A 23,844-nucleotide genomic window follows, 5' to 3' on the forward strand; every position below is an offset into this window, starting at 1 on the left:
AACGCCTGGAGGCTGAATTTGCACAGCCAAGAGAGCAGGGCTACTAGAGAGGCCCAGCACAGTGCTTCAAGGATTAGGGATGCCTTAAAGGAGCAATTTTGAGGCTGAAAGCCAACAGTAATGTTGGGTGCCTTCCACAGGAGTGAAGTGCAGTGGTTGCAATGATTTGCAGTGCCTATTTTTCACTTGTGGTACAGTATGTTTCACTTTCTGTAATAATAAAAACTGTTTTAAAAGACAAAGAAATCCTTTATTAAAAATATACAGTACATAAAACAGGCAGGGGGGTAGGGTGATGAGCAGTAAAGTCAGAGGTTTGAATATGTCCTTCCTTGAGTGCTGTGCAATGCCTGCTGCACTTCAGGATTAATATGCTGCATGGTGATGGGGGTTGAGTGCATAGGGTAAGGGTCGTAGTTCTCAGGGCTGTTAGAGGTGAACGTATGGGTGTTGGGGGCAGCTGGTGGTGGTAAGAACCAGGATGCTGGAGAAGGGTGTTTTGAGGAACAGTGGGGCACAATGGGTTGAGCTTTGGGATGGGGGGAGGAAGGCACGGTAGTGCTCTGCCTGCATGGCTAGCATTGACTGCATGAGGTCTGTGTGGCGTTCCAGGATGCTTAGCAGCCGATTTGTGCTTCTCTTGGTAGCCAATTCCTTTCTCTTGGCAGCCTTTTCCTTTCTCTTGGCAGCCTGTTCCTTTTCCTGCTTTCATTTTCCCTCCAGTCTTGCAACTTTTTATTATCTGTGGAATACAGATTCATAACTGCTTTCACCAGCTCCTCCTTACTCTTCCTTGGTTTTTTTCTTAAGTTCCGTAGTTTTTCAGAAGTCTGCGCTGATGGAGCAGTATCCAAGGTCACTTTAAAAAAAACACAGAGAGATAAACTTTACTACAGAGCCTGTATTGTTTTTAAGACTATTTGTAGCATCATTTACACATTGCGAGCATAGCACAGAGAGGCCGCAGCTGCAGAGAGAAATGGTGAGTTTCCCCACACGCGGCTCACCTGGGAAGGGGGGCTCACCTGCTGCTTGACTCTGGATCATGGGGTTTCTGTGACTTGGGAAAGGGGAGCTAGCAGGGAAATAGCACTGAAACAGCAGCTGCCACACAGGGAAAGAGCACTTGCAACACGCGGCTCACTGGGAACTTGACTCACATCTGCTTGGGAAAGCACAGCTACAGGGATACTAGCACTGAACCCTACACCCCATCCACAGCAGGTCACTCCTGGGAGCCATCTTGGGCGGCTCACCTGGGGGGGGGGGGCTGCTTGACTCTGGGATCATGGGTTTCTGTGAATTGGGGAAAGCAAAGAGCAGCTAGAGGGAAATAGCACTTAACAGTATCCCTGCATTTTCCACAGAATTTTATCCTCCCCGATATCTCGCTGCTCCGGGTCACCTGGGAAGAGCGGGAGGGTCTTCTACAGCTATGTGGATTCCGCCCTGGTCCCTACGCAGCTTGCCTGTGTGCAGCAATGGTCCCCCCACCCCTCACGGCACAATGGCGGACGCGTTAGCCTGACTGGGACAAGGACCCACGGTGGCTCTCCCTATAAACTTGCGGAAGCGCATTGCACACGCTCTGGCTGAAACTTTTGAAGAGATTACAGAGGCAGATTACCGCGACGTGATAGACCAAATCAATGGGCTATTCCACATCTAGGCATGCTTGCAGGCAGCCATAGCCCCCCTCCTCCCAAAACATTTCCATCCTTATAATAAAAGCTTCTTACCGGGAACAGGCTCCTCTGCTGGTTCCTCACTACCAAGTCCCAGCGGCTGCGACTGGCTAGCTTCTTCCTGGCTGGAAAATAGCTCCTGGCTGCATGACTCCTGGGAGTCTCCAAACACCTCAGTAGCCTCCCTCTCGGGTTCCTCTACACCCTCCCCCTCCTCTCCAGGCTCTGAACTGTCCATCGTGATCCTCGGATTGGCAGTGGGTTACATCCAAGTATCGCATCCAGCTCCTTGTAAAAACGGCAGGTCGTGGGGGCAGCACCTGAGCGGTGGTTTCCCTCACGTGCTTTGCAGTAGGCACTCCGCAGCTCCTTTACCTTAACCCTGCACTGCACCGCGTCCCGGTCATAGCCCCTGTATTGCATTGACTTTGATATCTGGCCGTAGGTATCATAATTTCTACGGCTGGAGCGCAGCTGTGCCTGCACACAGCTTCCTCACCCCAAACACTGATGAGATCCTGCAGCTCGGCAGTGCTCCATGCTGGGGCTCGTTTGGGGCGTGGAGGCATGGTCACTGATTGATTGATTGATTGCACTCCACGCCTCGCTGAGCAAACAGGAAGGGGATTTTTAAAATTCCCGGGGCATTTAAAGGGGCGGGTCACCTGAGCCCAGGGCAGTGGAGTGCGAAACGATGACCAGAGAGGCTGAAAAGGTATGCTGGGATACCTCCTAATACCCTGGAGGCCAATTACAGCGCTGGTGAGTGTCCACACCTGATGAGCAGCGCTGCATCACCAGCGCTGGATTCGCTACACCCGTAGCAGACCAGGAGTACAGCCAGCGCTGCAGACAGGGAGTTGCAGTGCTGGCTGAGCTTTGTAAGTGTGGACACCGAGTAAGTTGCAGCGCTGTAACCCCCTCACCAGCGCTGCAACTTGCAAGTGTAGCCAAGGCCTTAGACTGTATAGTCTTCATTGCAGGGACTGCTGTGCCTAGCATATCAGAGCACAAGAATTGGTTGCAGCTTCTAGGCAATACTGTAACACAAATAACAATAATACATTCATTGTGAAACATGTTAAGTTTCGCTGCTGACTTTCAGAATACTGCTGATCAATGCAACATGCACAGTAGATTTGTTCTGGTAAATGTCAAAGTCTGAACTGACTTTTATTCAGATATAATATCTGTCTAGAACTATATGAGCAGAACAAAAAACTCTGTCTCCTTATCTGATGACTATCAAGATTTGGCCAGGTGTTCACAGAAATTTTGTAACAGGGAGATTTTTTCTGCTGTAATATGTCCCATAAGGACTTTCATTGTACCGTATTTTTTCTTTGCAGGACTGTGATTACAGGTGCACATGCTTCATTAACTGCATGTAGTTTTGCAGCATTTTCTCTAAAATGGGAAGAGAGATTAACATTAACTGATATTTTATTATAAAAACTTGCAGTCCAAATACTGACTCCAAACAATGATGTCCATTTATTTGCTAGCAACACAAAATCTAACTTGCTTTAACTTAATCAAGGAAGAATGCTGAATTCACTAGAACTCTACAGTCTATTGTAGACACTACATCCAGCCGGAGAAGCATTTCATATACAGAATTAAGGCTTTGGTTAAGTAAACGCATACCATGTGCTTACGTTTGTAGTCGTCCAATTGACTCCAAGGTCCTAAATGCATTGTTGGATTAGGGCCTAATGGGCAATAATTTAAATGCCAAATCAGTTTTCATCTTAATAACATGTACAGTACTATGTAATATAATTAGGGCCAGATTAATTTCCACTGATACAGAATGGGGCAGTAGTTTGGCCCACTGCACCAGATGGGGATAAGTGCTGTGGAGGGTTGCGAGTGTTTGCACTGACACCATCTCTCAGGGGAAAGACAGCTTTAATTTCTGCCTGGAGCTCAACAGGAGCTCTGCCAGCACAGGTGCTTAGTCAGTGCACTGAATCAACACTTCCCCTTCTGTCCTCGGCCCTCCCTGTCAGTGATACACTCTTTTGGAACTGCAATGGTCCTGTACATTCCATTGCTGGCACATACCAGAATATCCTTTACTGAAATTATCCCTTTATCTCTAAGAACAATGAGGGTCTCATCGTAAAAAAAAATATGAAAAGCTTATTTTTAAAAAGGCATGGAAAAGTGGGCATGTACCAAAAGTAGTAAGGATGGTCTTGTCTAGTAAGGCACTGCATGGGACTTGGGAGACGTGTATTCAATTCCCAGCTCAACTGCAGACTCTGTGTGTGACCTTGGGCAAGTTACATAATTCACCTTACACCTCAGTTCCTTCTCTGTAAAATGGGGATAATTCCCTAACTCACAGAGAAGTTGAAAGGATAAAATCCATTAATGATTGGTATCTCAGCTCCTCACATAGTAATGAGGACCAACTAAGTACCTAGAGAGAGTATTGCCAAGAAATAAGTAAGCGTGATCCTGACAATAATTCTTTTGTAAGTCTCGCCTCTGTCTCCAGGAACACAATAAACAAATAGAGAGAGAGAAAAAAATCACTAAACATGGAAAGAATAATGGAACCACGTGCAATAAGAAGCATTGCTTATTAAGAACTGATCTTGCCCAATAAATTCAAATGTTTTATTTTTTAAAGAGAATTACTAAATTAATAACTAGAAAATGAATGAAAAGGAGTAGATAGAATAATTAGGATTTTAGTAAACCATTTACTACAGTATATCATGAAATTGCTCTCAATATTAATTCAAACCGACTTGGATGTGAACAGTCCCACAGTATAAAAACTGGCTGAAGGTGCACAAAGGGTTATGACAAAACATTAACTTTTGGTTGAGGAAGTTGTCTACTAGGTATTGCCAGGAAGTGTGTTAGATTGAGTTTTATGTAATATCTTCATTAATGATCTAGATTCTAGAAGAAGAGATAAAGAGAACTTTTATGAAACACATAAATGTTGTTATCCCAAACACTGATGAGGACAAAGACAACACAAAGGAACCTAGGGGGATTAGATTAATGGACAGAAAATAACAAAATAAGATTCATCTTGCTAAAATGCAAGCTATGGTATCAGCAAAAATAATCTGAAACAAAAATATTAACTGGGAAGGAGAAATCTGGAAATGAATAATGTCAAGAGAGACATAGGATCAAATTTTCTAAACTGTCAATGTACTTCCTAGTTATGCAGCATAAACATACTGAAAACCAAAGTAGTAATACCTATAACTGTACCTAACCCAGTACTGAATATCAAAGAACTGGTAAATCCTAAAATATGCTCCTAACCAAAGAGGGATTTTTCTCAGGACAAGTCCCAAAATAGTGCTGGGGAGTGAGAGAAGTCTGAACTTCTACATTTCTATGGCTAGCTGTTCTTACCTCCAGGATAATCAGCTAATCAATTAATCTAGTTCTCCATGTGGCCCTAAAGAAGTAGACATCACTGATTATTTTCCATGAGGAAGAGACAGAAACGGACAATGGAACTATTTGGAAATCTTGCTTCCAGTCTGAAGTATTAGATTTACTTACACTGCCTAAACCTTGACACACAAGAGACAGACCTAAGCCCATCTAAAGCAATGAGGAAAAGCCTACTTTATTTCTGGATAATGTCTTCCAGTCTAGTTTATTACCATTTCCAGTGTATTCAAAAGAATCTGCTTCATCAGGTGTGTCAAGGTCATCTACATTGATGTCAATTTCATCTGGCGTATCCAGATTATCATCAGAAAGGACAGATCCTTCACTTCGGTCCAAAGAAAGGTTGATGTTTGGAGCACTGAGCTTTATTCTTCTGGGATGGGAACCATTAAGATCCAGGGAATTAGGTGGCTCTAAATAAATATGAAGAAAGAGAAGAGTATCTGTATCCGATAAAACTGCCCTATTGAATGCTTTTGAATAACGATAAACACATTTAACAAAGAGATTTTCTATCAACCAGTCATTTAAAATTGTATAATATATAAAATCAATTGTAAAAAAAAAAGTTTACAAGAAACCAAAATAGAATTATGTCTTCAGAAATGTCAAATGTAGCTAGAAGCTCTACATTATATGAAGTCCCAATGACCTCAGTGAGATACATATAGAAGCATCCAAGGACAGAATTTGATCCTATAAATTCAGTAAAAATTATCATTATATTTAAATGACAGATGAAGGACTTGTATTGCCATGTTCCATACTCTAATAGTAACACCATTATTAATCATAATCACTTTCTCTTAAATTGTTCAAAATGGGACCTAGCTGCTTTGAAGACAGCCCTGAGCGAGAAAATTCAGATCTGGTTCCCACCTTTTCCAAAATTCTGTAATATTTAGATACGGGTGCACTTTTTTCTTATTACAAAATTATGGGTCAAAAGCAAAGTTCAGATGTGCTTCTGAAAGTATATGTGGATCACACAGTTCATTTCAGTGTTGACCCAAGGTACCTTTGAATCCAGAAAGAATGAATACACCTCTAGGTGTCTATTGTAGTTTGTGTTTGGTATCACTCCTGTAGTATTATTTTGCAAATACGCTGCTCTGCATTTTTTTCTGATTATATGTCAAGTTCTCTACAGTAGTAGTTACAAATATGTAACATAACCTTGTTCCTCATAGCTGGGTGTAAATTAAGGTATTCTCAGTTAATGAAAATATAAATTGGCCATGGTTTCTTTCCTGCTATCGCATTTTATGCAATATTTTAAGTTCTTTTCTTTGGATTAGTGTATTTTAATACCTGAACTTACTTACCCTATTTAGACTGAAGTCAAATTTAGCATACTTAAGGCAGAGTACTTAATGCATTTAGTTCTTGTAATAATTAACAGACAGATGAAAACAGAGGACCAGGGAAAATATGTGGCACATTGCTAATTATTATCATTTGTCAAATGAAGTACAGAATTAACTAAATAAAGCAAACTTAACACTTTTTTCCCTAACATTGAAATGATGCCTTATCAGCACAGAAACATCCTTCTCACTGAATAATTAAATGTCATGGAAATCAGACATGAATGAATGAATAAATGTTTCTCTTACCAGGCCTGATCTCTGTAGCATCAGGACTTAGTACACCCTCCTCAAAGGGGATGTCCATTCCCACATCCTCTGGTACCAATCTGGGGGGGGAGGGGAAAAAAGGAAACACCTTAAATTGGCATATTTTTTGTGCATGATGCCCAAGATCAAAAGATAATAATTTGATCTAATTTGGAGCACTATCTTTCCTCAGACATGTCTAATTTTAATATTTGATTTGCAAACAGGCTACAGTAATAAAGAGGTGACCAAAATGTGACTGATGGAATGTGTCCAGGTAGCTCTTAGTTACCCCTATTGTTGATATGGGGATGTGGCCCCTGGAGACTGTAAACTCCACCACATAATCACGCATTTGCGTTTGGATTAGGACGTAGCATTGTGTAACCACACTTCAGCAGACTGCAGTTGTTTCGATTTTATGCAAATTAAGTGCAGCTCTTGGGCTTCTTGCAAGTTGCCAGTGCAGCATTAGGCAAGAAAGTTGTGGCTATCTTGAGCCACTGCCCCCAAATCACATATCATAGCAAGACTTCCATAATAATCTAATTACCATAATCACATTTGCTGTATATCAACATTAAGACTAAAAGGATATTAAATTATTTTGATTTTATTCATATTTTAGGGCTATTTTGCAGGAAAATCCATCATTTCACACCTTTAGAGAAGGTTGAATATGCATGTGAATCAGCTAAAGTGTCTCATTCTGTCATGGAGTTTCAGAAAGGCATGTATAGGACTGAAAGAACTCAGAAGCACAAAAATAATATCCTGGAATTTTGTGACAGATTTTCTATGTTGCAAAAACTCCTACCAAATGTTTAACTTTCATACCAAGTAATATTAGAAAAATATTAGGGAACTATACTAATAATTATACCTAAAAATGACTATTAATTGGGATAATGTATAGCAAATACTGGCGGGAAATTCATTTTTTTTAAAATAAATAATTTCAGCTGTGTTCATTCCCGTTTTGTATTCACTTTCCATACAAAATTTACAAATAAGTTTGCTAGTAGGAATGTTCACAGAAACAGCAAATTCGAAATGAATGTGACAATATTAATTGAAAGTGAATTTCAGTTTCATAACCGTGACTATTTACACCATAAACCTTATTCTGAAAAGTTACACTAAATCAATTAGAATAAACATACTGCGTGACCTATGTGTCCTTTCCAAACAGCTCAGTTTTAAATTATGAGTACTGATTATGCAAAGCAATATTTGTAGGAAACAATTCATAGGAAATCCAGAGTGAAATATCTTCACATAAAAATTTAGTTGAATAACTTTAAAAAAGAAAAAAAAAATTGTGGAAAACATAATTTTGTTTGCAAATAGTTTGTGAACTGGAAAAAAAGGCCATAATGCGATGGCTAAATAGCTTTTTGAGAACAGGCAACCAACTCTTTATAAACATTCAATTGGAATGTTGTAAATAACTACTAATTAATTATTGAAAATAAATACAAGATCAAAGATGTTAATGTAACAAGGGAGTTTCTAATACCATCAGACCGGATCCTGCTTCCCTTGCTCACTCAAAAAAATGTCATTGATTACAGTGTGAAATATGTGTTCTTATGGAAGGCAAGGACACACAAAGCACACAATATTCGTGTAACTTTTAAACTTCATTATAGTGAATATGCAAATATGTAGCTTCAGGCATATTCTTACAGTAGCAATCTAAATTAAAAAATAGTCTGACTTTTTTTTAGCAGCAGAAAAATAATTTTGTTTTCACATCTGGATCACACAAAACTGGGTTAAATGGATTTGTATGACGGTTCTCTCCTCCCCCCCAAAAAATCACACTCTGGATCTGATTTTTGGGCTGGGACTGGATATTCTAGTTATGCAGATATCATCTGCATTATCATGAGTTTATGACCATATGTAGAATGATGTTATAGCTTGTCCTGTCCAGATGGGAAGACCTGTTTTGATGGAGCCAGTTTCCATTCAGTTGTATCTATAAGAGGCTCTGCTTATCCACTGAACAGCTCTGCCAATGGTTTAGGACAGGGGTTGGCAACCTTTGTCACGTGGCTCGCCAGAATAAGCACATCCCTTGACCTGCACCGCTTCCCGCTGCCCCCATTGGCCTGGAGTGGCAAACTGCGGCTAGTGGGAGCTGCGATCGGCTGAACCTGTGGACACGGCAGGTAAACAAACAGGCCCAGCCCACCAGGGTGCTTACCCTGGAGAGCTGTGAGCCAAAGGTTGCCGATCCCTGGTTTAGAGAATATTATAACAATTGACTGCCACCTAGATGTCTCCTGTACACATTATCATCGTCACAGGGCACCAAGGGAAACAATCTTGGAATTAAGAAATTGACAAAGAAGGAGGTTAAAGTAATGGTTGTGGAAAAGGGAGTATGAGGCAGATCAGTTGCAGTATAGAAAATTTTAACATTCCTATGCTGGAGCTGTGATAAGGGCAAAGTAGTAAGTATTTTTCTCTAATGTATCTTCAGAAGAGTCTCATCCAGCAGACTAATGTGAACTGATGAGGTGCCTAATTAATCCAGCTTGCCTTAGTTCTTTGTTACAGCTTTCCTGGCTGTACATTCTTTCTATATACTTTGTTGGAAAAAAAAATAAATCCTATCTGGCTGTTTGGCCAGCACCCTGGGAGCAGTGTCAGAGCATGACCTTCTTTGGTTATTTATTATTATGATGTATTTATCGTATGACGGTAGTGTATAGAGACCCCAACCAACATTTGGGCCCCATTGTACTAAACACTATGCAATCACACAGTAAGAGACAGTCCCTGCCCTGAACAACTTACAATCTAAATAGACATGCCAGACAAAAGGTGAGAGAGGGGAACTATTACCTTCAGTTTACAGATAGGGAACTGAAGAACAGAATGTTTAAGGGCCCGATCCAAAGCTCAATAATGTCAATAGAAAAATTCCACTGATTTCAATGGGCCTTGGATCAGGCCTTAAGTGACTTGCACAAGGTCACAGAGGAAGACTGCGGCATAGGAAGGAATTGAGCCCCAAAGTCCTGATTCCAGTTCAATTATTTTACCATAAGATTAGCTTTCCTCTGACAGAGTGCCACCCAGCTCCTTCCAGTGAGCTCTTAGAATTGGTGGCCTGTACAATCTCCCTAGATATCAATCAGCTGGGCAAACCTATGCCCATGAAGGAACATCAGAGGAGGCACTTTATTATCTAGCCTCATGCAACAATGCCATGTCTAGACTTTGCATGGGCAGGAGCTAGGTGGGCAAGTTTTCATTTTAGGATTCCATCTCTGCTTTGTGACTATGGAGCCTGGGAATTGTCTAGAGGCCCAAAGGCTTGTACATTCTGGATTACGTTAGGGCAGGCCTTCTCCCTAAATGAAATGCTTTGTCATCACTTCACCAGATTTACTGCATAATGAATTTCCCATGCAAAGCTGAATAACTTGAGTACTGAAAAAGGAATTGTTTTAATTGCTTAATTTCATCTACAAAACACACCACTTTGGAACATGTCTGGTGGTTGTCAAAGAGGCTTTGTATTTTACTTTCTTGTTTTGGACAACAGTAGAATAAATGAAAAAGTCTCATCAAAGCACCCTGCTAATGGATAAAATAAATAGCATTAAATTGTCTGTAAGTGCTAACACTAAATAGTAGAATCAAAATAAATGTTATCTGTGCACAGAAGCTCTACAGAAAACTGACACTTAGAAGGTCATCACTGTTTCCTTACAAAATGTAAATAAATGATTAAAGATTTAACTACTTTGACCAATACATAGTAAAATTCTGTTATTAAAACTAACTCATCCTTTTAAACTAACATGAAATGAAGCCTGAGTTTTATAATGACATTTAGATGTCCCAGTAAAACTAAATAAAATATTATATGCAGATATCAGCGGGGGAGTGAACATATTTGTGAATATATTTGCTTTAGTGTCCACATTCAGGTTTTATTTAAAATGTGTTTTATTAACATTTTAAAATATAGGTGCCTAAATCTAAGCATGAGAACTGCAGGAGTTCGGCACTTCTGAAAATCAGGCCACTTATTTAGGTGTCTAACTATAGGCACAAGTTTGAAAAGGTTGGCAATATGAATAGACGTGTTTTCTTGATATTGTAAAAATGTTGCTAAAATAGGGTTTGGTTTTAAATTTAAATTTTCCTTATTGTTCTGTGAAACAGAAAAATATTCTGTCATTGCATAAGCATCAAAAAGCAACAGTCAGCACAAAGTGATTATAAAGAGAAGTGAAACTGACTAGGTAATTTTTATTCCTTATAATGCGCAAAAAGCAAAAATAAAACAGGCAACATAAATGGAGAACAGTAAATTTAAAAAATACTTTGTTTCATAATCTCAAGTGTAAAGATACATTTAAAATTAGTTTTATCCCAATTGTGTCCATTTTAATTACAAGTCTTCTGTAGCAAAACAAAAGACCAACCTAAGATACTATTGTAAGCTCTTTGAGGGAGGGACCATCTTTTTTATCTGTGTTTGTTCCATGCCGAGAGCAATGGGGTCCTGGTCTCTGATTGGTTTCCTAGGCGCTACCGCTATTAAAATAATATCTAAAAGAGCAGTTTTCTGAAATGAATTAAACTGAGTCAATAATTTATTATTAATGGACTGTTAAAATTTTACACCCCAAGCGTGAATTGAATCTCCATTGCAGTGCAGCTTCCCTTACCCCTATAAACTACATCCTCTTCAGAGGTTGAACTAGCCCATTGATTTCAATAGCAGTGATATTCAAGTAATTGAGAACAGAATTTGGCCAAGAATCTCTAAGCTCAATTTGACGGAACAGCATTTTTTATGTAATTAATATACAATATTCAACATGAGATATTTGTTGTGTGACAGCTGTAGAAGCAAGACAGGACCTTCCTCCAGATGGAGACTTGACAGATTTGGAGCACTGCAGGTACGTAAAAAATAATTTAAAATATTATCATAAACAGCCTTGTTGACATAAGATCATCTCCTGTATTTCAAATCAAAGCGGGGCACACATTATGGCCTTACAGCAAAGCTGAATATAAATATCTAAGCGGTTTTTGCTGAGATAATGCTTATTTTTTCAGTGTCAAGTTCGCGTTTCTATGAAATAAACAATGAACAGCACTTGAGAAAAATATGTCCTGAGAATGATAATATTTTTAGAGTCCTTGTATATGCCTTAGACCAGTGGTGGGCAAACTTTTTGGCCTGAGGGCCACATCGGGGTTGCAAAACTGTATGGAGGGCAGGGTAGGGAAGGCTGTGCCTCCCCAAACAGCCTGGTCCCCACCCACTCCCACTTCCTGTCCCCTGACTACCCCCCTCAGAATCTCCGACCCATCCAACTGCCCCCTTCTGGGACCCCCTGACCCTAACCACTCCCCCAGGGCCCATCCCCTATCCAACTCCCCCTGCTCCCTGTCCACTTACAGCCCCAACCTGTATCCAGACCCCACTCCCTGACAGGCCCCCCGGGACGCCCATGCTTATCCAACTCCCCCTGCTCCCCAACCCAACTGCCCCCCCCACCCCAGAATCTCCACCCTATCCAACCACACCACTCCCTGTCCCCTGACTGCCCCCCCCCGGGACCTCCTGCCCCTTATCCAATCCCCTGGCCCCGACCCCCTTACCATGCTGCTCAGAGCAGCATGTCTGGCAGCTGCACCGCACAGCCGGAGCCAGACATGCTGCCGCACTGCCCTACAGGAGCTCGCAGCCCCGCTGCCCAGAGCACTGCCCGCAAGCAACATAACTGTGGGGCAGGGTGGACAGGAAGAGAGGAGCCAGGGGGCTAGGCTCCCTGGCCAGGAACTCAAGGGCCGGGGAGGATGGTCCCACCAGCTGGATGTGGCCCGTGGGCCGTAGTTTGCCCACCTCTGCCCTAGACTGACCGACCAAGCATGTCATGCTGGAAATATGAGCTCTAATATGGTCAGTAAAAATAAAGTTTTTACAAAATGAAGACATGATTAACATGTATTTACTTATAAATTAATACGCAAAAAATAGACGGGAACTAGCCTTAGTTACTCTCAAATGACTATTGTTTTCAATTCACCTTTCACAACCAGAGTGGGTAAAAACCTGGTGGACTGGGGGAAGGGCATGGAATGGAGAAGTACTGCTTCTACTGTATTGTACACTTCTTCCTCAAACTCCTCAGCAGGGCAGAAATGGGCACGGTGGGAACATGTTGACTCTCTGCAGCACTATCACCCCAAATCTTGCAAGATTTTTGTAAAACCTGACGTTCTCTGAATTAACGGACTTGGGTTCCTCCTCCATGTTCTCAAGGGAATTCTGGATGCAGCAGATAATAGAAAAATCCTTGGCAGAGCGTAGGCTGGAAGCCCACTTACAGGCACTGGGCCTCCACAAACGTAAACAGAATACTCTGGTAATGCAGGAACTACAGTGGGCAAACCCTTGCCCCTCCTTCACCCACAGAGGGAAGCATTAGTACTTCGGAAACCCCTTACGTCCGTGCTTGAAGAATTTCCTGGGACACAAGATGATGGTGACCACAATATTAGGAAAAGAGAGAATACTTTTTCTTTCCAGTTGAATGCTCCTTGCTGAAGGACTACTTATTTGCATTAGAGGCTTCATTATAGTCACGCACGATTTAGTGGATTGATAAAAAGATGTTTTCTCCTGAAGCTGAGGTCAAAGTAAATTAAACTCTTTGTGTCCTAAATGACTTCTTTTGTGTGGTACACAGACCAGTCATTCAAGGATCAGCTGCATTAGGAGTCAGATTACGGGACACTAGCTTTGATACATAAGGCCTGCAGACTTGCACAAAAGTAAGTCCAAAAAAGTGTATTTCTTAACGGTAGTTCAGAGCCAGATATCAGATTTGTATGAGACGGGATGAGGGTGGGGAAAGCTGACTCGCAGCTGAACTCTTTTACATTCCCTTTTTATGGTTTAGTCAGTCACACATCTGATGAAACATCCTCTAGATCAGTGGTGGGCAACCTGCGGCCCACCAAGGTAATCTGCTGGCGGGCTACCAGGCAGTTTGTTTACATTTTCACGGCCACCCACAGCTCCCAGTGGCCACGGTTTCCCATTCCCAGCCAATGGGAGCTGCAGGAAGCAGCGTGGGCCTTTGACCCTCCCGTTTTCTGTGGCTACATCATGTTTAGGCTGGAGAAGGCCCCTAGGCCTTACATATCTTACATATTTTCCCCATCTGTGCTCAGAAATTTTTTTTTTTTTAAAACTCTACAGGGCACTAAAGTTCAGGGTTTTTATAAAGTGGTCAAAGAAAGGTAAATGCAAAGAATGTCACGCCCATGATCACATAAAAATTCTGCTTATCCATGTTTGTTTTAAAAAATAATAATGGTAAGACTGGAGACCAAGTACAAAGAGAGTGCCATTCAGAAAGGAGACTGGAAAATTAGGCATATTAAAAACAAACAAGCGTCTCAAATTTCATAGATAGCCAAGGTGCACCATGGCCTTGCAATTAACAACAGGCTTGGTTAGTGCTTGTTTTCTCACTGATTCTCAATGAAAGACGGAGCTTTTTGAGGGAGAATGGGTTCATTGTGAGATGGCTCAATAGATATAAAAATAATGTTAGGGGATTTGAGATCCTCCCTCTATTGCCTCTGCCTGATGGATTAAAAACAAAAACAAAACAAAATACAGTATAGAATTTATTCTCTATTTCTTCTTATCCCAATTTCAGATACAATACAAGTCACATAAAAATCACGGAAGGAAAAGTAGTAAAACATGGTATTGGACATCATAATGCAATATTTTTTTCATTCTTGTTTCTTCCTCCCTTATAAAAATCCTTCCTTGTGTCCCTTCTTCACAAAAAAATTATTTTCTCTCTTCAAGGAACCAAAGTAGCACTCCTTTTCTGCTCAACATGTATTCTCTTTCCCCCTCCACTTGTAATCTGTTCTTTCTTGCCTACCCTTCTCTTTCCCTTCCTAGGGTTCGATTCTGCAGAGCTCAATTCTGCTGATCCAGCAACGCACTTACGCATGTTCTTAACTTGACTTCAGTTAAACTACTTTCATGCTTAAAGTTCAGCATGGATTTAGCATGCTCAGGACCATGTGGGATCCAGCCCTCAGCTCTTTCACCTTACCATTACCAGCACTAATCTACAGCCATGCCTGAACTATCCAATGCTGGCCCAAGGGCTTCTTCCTGTTCTTAAGTACTTACTCTGGGCCCTCTGTCTGAATGAGCCAAATTAATATGACTACAGAATGGAAGTTAATGGAATTACACCGGGGATGAATTTGGCAAAATACCTTTGCTTAATTGCTAATGATATTTCTCTTCCATTTAGAATTCTATGCTACAAAATAAGACATCTTTTTCAGCTTAAGACACATGGATCCAAAATAATCCCTTCAGATAACACACATGGGGTAACTCTCACTAGTTTCAATGGGGGGAGGGTCATACATCCCTTTCTAATGTTGCACCTGCTTTAACTCTCCCTTTAGCATTCAGGTAACACAACTGCAGAACTCATCATTACTGCAGATCAAACTCTTGTCAGACATATATTTTTTAGAATTAGAAACTGTTTGGCAGTTTTGCTTTTATTCCAAAAAGAAATGGCCTTTCTGCTTTCTTTTTATTAAAAAAAATTACTACACGTTTACATGATTGTATTGTGATGTCCTGTAACTAGAGTTCTTTCCCTATCTGGAAAGATAACTGAAAGCCAGGGCTTTTCTCTATCAATATTTCTCATGAGAAAGATTACCATAAATATCGATGTTCTAGGGTCATCCAGCATTCTTGGGCTACTTTCTCAAAATTACAACAGAAAAGATTAAAAATATAGTCAGTTGGTGGTGCATTCTGAATAGGAAACTATTCTTCTAGTTACAGATGTGAACTAGATAACTGTATTACAAATAAGATGGGTTATTTCAAGTGACATATTAAGCTACAAGAACTAATAGGAAAGTACATTTATTGTATGTGTGTGCTTTTGTCTTTTGAAGCTGATTATCTAACATGGGCAAGTGGAAGGGATTTGCAGGCTCAGTCAGAAACATGCTATGCAGACAATATCAAACAACCACAACAGAAAACAGGAGATTCAGGAAATACAGTATCATTATACACAATTAGGAAGGGAGAAAATGATAGAGTATTAGGCCATAAGCTCCCACTCCAAAAATATATATATAAAAGTTGTCAGTAAGTACTCAGCTAGAAAGAGAAATATAAACCATAAGTAAGACCCATTAGCCTAAGCTAATCAAGGGAGAGAAAAAATATATTGACATGAAAATCTTCAAAATAACTTCCTAGAACCACTTCCTAACTACAACATTTCTGTGCTACCAATCTGTAAGCAGGAAATTTCTACAGCTTGTTTTTAAAAGAGGCTTTAGGAAGGGATTCTTAGGTTGGTAAACTGAAGATCCCCAAAATACAGTACAATATTTAACAAATCAAAGTAACATGTATTGCGCAGCTTGGATTCAGTGGAGGAAGGACATTACAGTTCAAGCGGACTTTTTAGTGGTTCCCTATCTCACCTATATCTGCATACCAAAAAAAAAAAAAAAGAGCAGCCTAGAGAGAATTCATATCTGGACATCTGAGATTAGGAAAAAGAAGCCATTACTTTTATCCACAGTGGTGTAACAGATCCTGTAGTATAATCATATTACATGCAAGTGACTAGCGTAAGCTGATTAATTATTTCTAATTAAGATCTCCAAATTAAGAAGAAATAGGTCCAGGGTTGATTTAATCATGTAGTACAGAATATGTCCACATGGTTACTACATTTAATTCTTGGGAGGTAATAAAATTAAGGTAGAAAAATCTAAATCCTAAATGTTGGAATTTATTCATCGCTAAAAAACCTTGACTCATCTTTCTAGTTACACCTATACAATATTGGACAATGGGTCTCTGAGCCATATATTTTAATAACCATATTATAATACACAGTGCAATGTGCTGTGCAAACATTAACTAATTGTTTTTCACAACACTGCTGCACAAAAAGTATGCAAGTGCCATTATTCTCATTTTATAGATGGAGATACTGAGATAGAGAAGTTAGGTGACTTACCAGAGCCCTTAGAGGTAGGTAGTCATTTTCAGAACCAGGATTTTCTGAATTTCAAATTTTCAAAATGTCAGTGAAAAATTTTGTTGAAACTTTAATTTTGACAAAAAGGGATGGATTGTTCACAAAAGAAATCTTGAAGAAGTTTTCCTATTTTTCAATTAGCTTTAGTATTTGTACTGTTTATCTTATTTTTGTCTGTTTTTGCCATAATAGAAGAAGCTGAAAATTTTCAGGAAAGTGCATGTTGTGCTCCACACAAGGACTTTCAATATGCTTGGCACTATGAGAATTCCCCTTCACCTATTCCTATAAGACTAAAATTTCTTTAAATAGTTCTGATGAAGAAATTCACAATGGCCTTGACAATTTTAAAATGCAACTACTGTTACTCCTGTACAACTGATCTGTTTGTCTCTGCAACTTTGTTGGCTTTCTCCAGTGTTATTTTTTTTTAATTAACTCTTTTTTTGTTTTTCATTGTCTACCTTTTGCACTGCTTAACACATTTGCCTCTCTCGGTAGAGATGTCTACCACTGTCCTCTATTGGATGGAATCAGATCTGTCAACAGTGGGTCAAAGGTCCTATTCTACTAACAAATACACCCTCTTTCTTCTCAAAAAAGATTCCTCTTTAACACAAGTGATGGAGACTTTGGGGCCTGATTTTCAGAGGTGTTAAGCATCCACAACTCTAGCTGAAATCAATAGGCACTGCAGATACTCAGCACTTCTGCAAATCAGTTTATCAGAACACTGGGATCTGAATTCAGTTCCTTTGTTGCTGCCAAGTTCAGAATTGGCACGATTTGCAGTACATTGATACTTTTAAAGGGGTATGTGCATACAAATTTCTTATGCTACAGATGCCTTCTGATTGTCACCATATCTGTCTCCCGGTGGCATTTGTTTTTATCTTTTTTCCTATGTATTATTTCTACACTGTGCAACTGCACCTCCAGTCTAACATCTAATTTGCTACATAACCCTGAACATGATTCTCTTACCCCTTTTCGCTCCTTTTATCTGTTGCATTGCTTTCTCTTTTATTCTCTTGCTATTGCTATACTTCTCCCTTATTTTTGCATTTTTACCTATTTTTCCTCTTTCCTACAATATCTACCTTCCCCCCCCTTTTGCATCGTTCTACCTAAAATTTTAGTCTTAATTTTGAATTTCTGTAATTTCATAGTTCAGGTTAGGACTTCAATATAAATGTATATCTTAAATTGCTGTAGTGAGCCTGCAGCTCATGCAGGTTAAGATATAAATTTATATATACTGAAGTTCTAACCTGAACTATGAAATCATAGAAATTCAAAGTTAAGACTAAAATTTCCCCATCTGGACTTGAAGGGCCAGCCACAGGTCAACTGACGAGAAAGGCAGGGACACACAGCAATACCACAGCTTTAGAAGAACAGGTGGGTGAATGGATACTTTGAGACCTTTTAAGAACTGAATCCCAGAAGACATCTGACATAAGAAGCAGGGAAGATCTGCCCCCTCAGTCTCATCTGAAGGCCTCAGATTGTCTTACAGATGCAGTGTGTGTGTGTGTCACGGAGATGAGAGAACAGGAGAATGTGAGAGAGGATGCCACTCACAAGCTGGTCCTGTAGGTGACTTTAACGGGAAGCAGCCCTATGGCTGTAGCAAGGAGCTGCTGAGGACAGGCAACAGCAAGCCATTGCAAGGTGCAGCAGGGAACAATGTGGGGCAGGTCCATACAGGAGCCAAAGGAGATAGTCTGACCAAGACAAATGAGAGCTAGCTGAGGAGAAAGCTGGCACCAAGCAGCCTACTCCTACAGCACATGGGAGAAAGGTGTTCAACTGAGGGAGACTCTGAAGCATAGGAAGTGGCCAGGCCTGTAAATACATGTGTGAGTGGGGGACAGGCTGGGCAAAGAATCACCATCAACTACCTGAAAAAGAAGACCGCTATGATAAATCAGTGGGGCCCTTGGAGCCAGTAAGAGGCTGCAGACCAGCCAAATCTGGACACAGAAGGAAACACTGGTCAGACAGGGGGATACTGTGAAAGTGCCAGAGCCAGTGTGTCAGGGAATGCATGGCTGATAACAGCTAGACTGGAAGAAGGGAAGCAGGGGAGCCCTGAGACTGAAAGAGAAAGCTGTTGGCATGCAGCCAAAAAGCTGCATAGAGAACTGATCCAAGGATGTTTTATTCAAACTGTTCAAAATACCCTTCTATAGGCAAATGTTCCCAAGGCATTGTGGCCTAACCTCACGGAAGACAAGCATGAATAAACCATGCCACAGGTCCATGCTGGAGGGGCCTCAGCTGTGCTTAAAATGACAATGACCATATCAGGATGCATTGCCTAAAAGGGACAGAATCCCATATTATCCCAGTTTCTAGCCCCAGGAGAAGAGGGAAAGAAAACTGAAAGGTCGGGAATAGAGCCAGTAGGAGAAGTAGCATGCAGGAGACACTAGGTGTGGACAAACCCAAGGGGAGGAGTTAGGCAAGGGGCTCATAATCCAGTGTCAAGGAGAGACCCTTGAGCAGAGCATGCTGGGCTACTGATACAATTATCCAGCAAGGGCACAATGCAGAATGGCCCCAGAAAGAGCATTAGTGATGTGCAGGGCATAGATATAGGGTGTGGAAGGTAAAACACCATGTCTGTGAGGTCAAAGAACAAAGGGTCAAGGTCAATTCTGGTGTAAGAGGGTGCAGCTGACATCAGTGGAGTTACACCAGGATTGAATATGATACAAAGACTTTACAAAAGAACATGGGTTTAAGACCACAATTCAGGAAAACTTCAGCACATGCTAGGTCCCGTTTAGTTAAAGTTCAACACATACTTATGTGCTTTCCTGAACAGGGATGTTTTCCTCAATCAGATCTTAAATGGACATCTTGGAGAGTATGCTCTATAGCCCTTTTCCATCCTGGGTGGATTGCCCTGTGGCACTTTAACTAAGAGTTTCATGGCTTTATTTATTTCATAATCAACAACAAAGTGTGTACACCAACTGTGCTTGCACCCTTTCCTTTCTGCCATTCTTAATAAAGACTCCTTTCCTGTCAGACATATAATAGCGTCTCTGATCATGTGCTACAGCATATAGGATCTCCTGTTTGAAACACCTGCTGAGTCTGTGCCATACTCAGTACAATAATACATGTACCACGTGTTTCACCATGAACCTCACAATGACTCTTATAGCAGTTGGTTGGGGAGCTACACTGTATCCATGTACTCCATGCAACCACTTGTGCTATCTGTGCAGATGAGTGTGCAATATAACGTTCACTAATTGTGCCCCAGAGTTCTCTCCAACATTATTACCTGTACTGATTATATGTTGAGAAGCTTCCCCTCTAGGAGTTAATATTTCTAGGAATGACATTTCATTGACATCTCATTGGCATTTCTGGAGCAGGAATATTATTTCCATAAGTAACACATTTCATGCGATCCTCCAGAAAGGACAATGTGGCATTCAGCACATGGGGAGTTGACAGCTGACTCTTTTTGAAGGAAATTTCACAATGTAATACTTATTCCTTATATTTCAGAACTGAAAGCACTAAAATTTCTAACACTAAGGACTAACTTCCGCTTTCACTGGGAACAAATACTGAAGAATCTGTTTTACTATTGAAAAGTAAATGTGCCTTTTGCCTCTAGATATTTGGATTGAATCTGTTCCACATCAGCAGTGTATGAAAGTCATTAGCATATGTGATAGCTATTTGATGTCTATTGTGAAATGAGAGTTGATGGAGTCAATCCACATCCTACTGGGCAGGTTTCCACATCAGAAAAAGCACCATCATAATTTTGGGCAGAAAGCACAGAGGTGTGGGACAGAATAGACACTGAGCTCCCCTGTTTCATCAGGACTTTATCCTTGTAGATCAAAGGCTGGTGTACTTTGGTGTGGGGTTGGCTATAGGTCCTGCTGCTTTAGGTAAGCTGGCAAATGTTTGATCCGTACTAGCCTGCAGTCACTCACACAAAGACCATTTCTATACATTTTGCTGCCTATAATATTTTCCCGCTATAGGCAAACACTTTTCATCCCCTGTGAGAAAGCCACCTCTGTATTGGTGAGATGAAATAGGGAAGCTTGCACTCTTGCTGTCCAATTTGCATTTATCCCATAGATAAAGGGCCTCTGTCTCCAGAATTATCAATTTTGCAGCACTAAATTTGCGTAACAATATTTTAATCAGTTAGTGTGCTGTCATAAAGTCCATTAACAAGTAAGCCATTTTTTTCAATATTCAAGAGAGAACAGTTGGTTCAACCACATGACATTATTATCGTCACTCTCATTCTCCTCTGCTTCGCTCTTCTTGTTTATTTTTGCATCATATTGCATGACCATGTCTTTCTATGTGTTTGCACAGCATCTAATACAATAGGGCCCCATTCTTGGGACCTTTGAGTGCACTGTGATATAAATAATCTGAACCATATTTACTTGGGCTCATAGAATTGCATTCTTTACCACCTAGGACCCATATCTTACTGATTTTTTAAGCCCACACATTTATCTGAACACAGGGATTTGACTTAAACAGTGTCTCTTCCTTACTGCTCAGATAAGAATGCCAATATACCACAGGCTCTTAAAATATATTTGCTCTGCACTGTAATTGCTTTTTCTAGCTCTTATCTGTCATTTTTCCGCAGTTTGTCTCTGCTGCTAGAGCTAGATGTTAAGGGCATGCTGTAAAACTACAAAGAATTCCTGTTATTAGGTTGGAGATGGACTAGCAGTAACCACTGGCTAACACTGTAAATCGATGTAATTATATGGACTTTCTGCAGCTCGGCCCTGATGCACTCCCTGCTAAATCAGGGCCAGGCCAGGCATGGAGAGGATGCAAAGGACATTTTTATCCTCAGTGTTCCCATGCAGGAAGAAACCACACCCTGGATGGCTGGACAGGAGAGTGTGGTCTGAAGAAATGAGTGAAGGTAGCTAGTACAATGGGGAAGATTAGTGGCCTCAAAAGGATGTGTCTGGACAGGGTGAGGGAAGGGAAGGGTTCCTCCCCGCATGTGGCTGGATGGCTGTTCTGGCTTGATGTGTGGTACTTTTCTTTTCACAGCCCAATGTTCTCCCTCAGGAGGCAGTATGACTAAGGCCTGGTCTACACTACAGGTTTAAACCGATTTTAGCAGCGTTAAACTGATTTAATGCTGCACCCGTCCACACAACGAGGCCCTTTATATCAATATAAAGGGCTCTTTAAACCGGTTTCTGTACCCCTCCCCGACAAGAGGAGCAGCGCTGAAATTGGTATTACCATATCGGATTAGGGTTAGTGTGGCCGCAAATCGATGGTATCGGCCTCGGGCGTATCCACAGTGCACCCCATTGTGACATATCTGGACAGCAATCTGAACTGGATGCACGGCCAGGTAGACAGGAATCCCTGCGAGACTTTGTTCGAATTCATTTCTGTTTGCCAGCGTGGAGCTCTGACAGCACGGTGGCGATGCAGTCCCATCAAATAGAGCTCCAGCCTGGATGTATGGGAGATACTGGATCTGATCACTGTATGGGAGAGCAAATCTTTCTATCACGCTCCATTACAGAGACGACTGTCAAAGCATTGAAAATACTCCAGACAGAGGCCACAGCAGGGACTCGCCACAGATGCTGGGACAGCTACGGAAGCCAAAAGAATCAAATGGACACTCAGGAGGAGGGAAGTGGGACTGAGGACTCCAGTATCTCCACAGTCCACGCAGTCTGGAAAGCATTGCATTCTGGCTGAGCTCCCAATGCTGTAGGGCAAAACATTGTCCGGGTGGTTCAGAGGTATAGCTCGTCCATTACCTCCCTCCCCCCGTGAACGAAAGGGGAAAAATCGTTTCTTGACTTTTTTCATGTCACCTATGTACTGAATGCTGCTGGTAGACACGATGCTGCGCAGTGAACAGCAGCATCTCTTCCCTCCCTCCCGGTGGCAGACGGTACAATTGATGCTATCCTCGTCATCATCAGCCCATGAGTGCTCCTGGCTGGCCTCAGTGGGTTGGCCGGGGGCACCTGGGTAAAAATAGGAATTATTCCGTCATTCCCAGTAGATGGTACAGAATGGTGGTAACCCGTCCATCTAAGCACTGGGGGCTGGTTCATAAGCCCCACTCCCTTTACGTCTAAAGAAAAGATTCTGTACTGCCTGGACTATCATAGCCGGATGCTGGGCTCCTCTCCCGCACCGTTTAATGTTCTGCCTGGATTTCATAGCAACTGGAGGCTGCCTCCCCCTCATTTATCTCACTAACAGTCAGTGTTTCTTATTCTCGCATTCTTTATTACTTCATCCACACCAAATGGGGGGACACTGCCTGCTAGCCAGGGGTGGGGAGCAGGGAAGCAATGGGTGGGGTTGTTGCAGGGGCACCCCCTAGAATGGCACGTAGCTCATCATTTCTGCGGGATCTGACACGGAGCAGCTGTGCTCTCTGATACACTGGTTCTCTAGTACACTTGCCCCATATTCTAGGCAGGACTGACTCTATTTTTAGATACAACATAAAAGAGAGAACAACCCGGTGAGTCATTCCGATTTTTGTCTTTGCGTCTCCGGCCGACCTCAGCCAGGAGCGCCCATCACAGCAGCAGACGGTACAGAACGACTGATAACCGTCATCTCATCGCCAATTTACAATGACATGGCAGACGGTACAGAACAACTGATAACCGTCTCTGCTATCTTGCAAAGGCAAATGAATGCTGCTCTGTAGCACTGCAGTACCGCCTCTGTCAGCGGCATCCAGTACACATACGGTGACAGTGACAAAAAGCAAAACAGGCTCCATGGTTGCCATGCTATGGCGTCTGCCAGGGCAATCCAAGGAAAAAGGGCACTAAATGATTTTCTGCCGTTGCTTTCACAGAGGAAGGAATGAGTGACGACATTTACCCAAAATCACCCACGACACTGTTTTTGCACCATCGTGCATTGGGGTCTCAACCCAGAATTCTAATGGGCGGGGGAGACTGCGGGAACTAT

At 41.5% G+C, this 23,844-nt stretch overlaps 1 protein-coding gene across 5 annotated transcripts in view; it reads right to left on the minus strand.

Moving 5' to 3' along the window:
* Positions 1 to 23,844, minus strand: part of PRUNE2 (prune homolog 2 with BCH domain) — a 160,728-nt gene that overhangs the window by 31,616 nt on the left and 105,268 nt on the right. For all 5 annotated transcript variants that reach the window (XM_032774967.2, XM_075067293.1, XM_075067292.1 and 2 more), the window contains 2 exons: positions 6,737 to 6,816; positions 5,333 to 5,533 (listed from right to left, as the gene is read on the minus strand). In XM_032774967.2, coding sequence (XP_032630858.1) covers positions 5,333 to 5,533; positions 6,737 to 6,816 — 281 coding nt within the window. The remainder of the gene's footprint in view (positions 1 to 5,332; positions 5,534 to 6,736; positions 6,817 to 23,844) is intronic.

This window comes from Chelonoidis abingdonii, chromosome 6, assembly GCF_003597395.2.
Source record: "Chelonoidis abingdonii isolate Lonesome George chromosome 6, CheloAbing_2.0, whole genome shotgun sequence".
In the NCBI taxonomy this organism is placed as follows: Eukaryota; Metazoa; Chordata; order Testudines; family Testudinidae; genus Chelonoidis; species Chelonoidis abingdonii.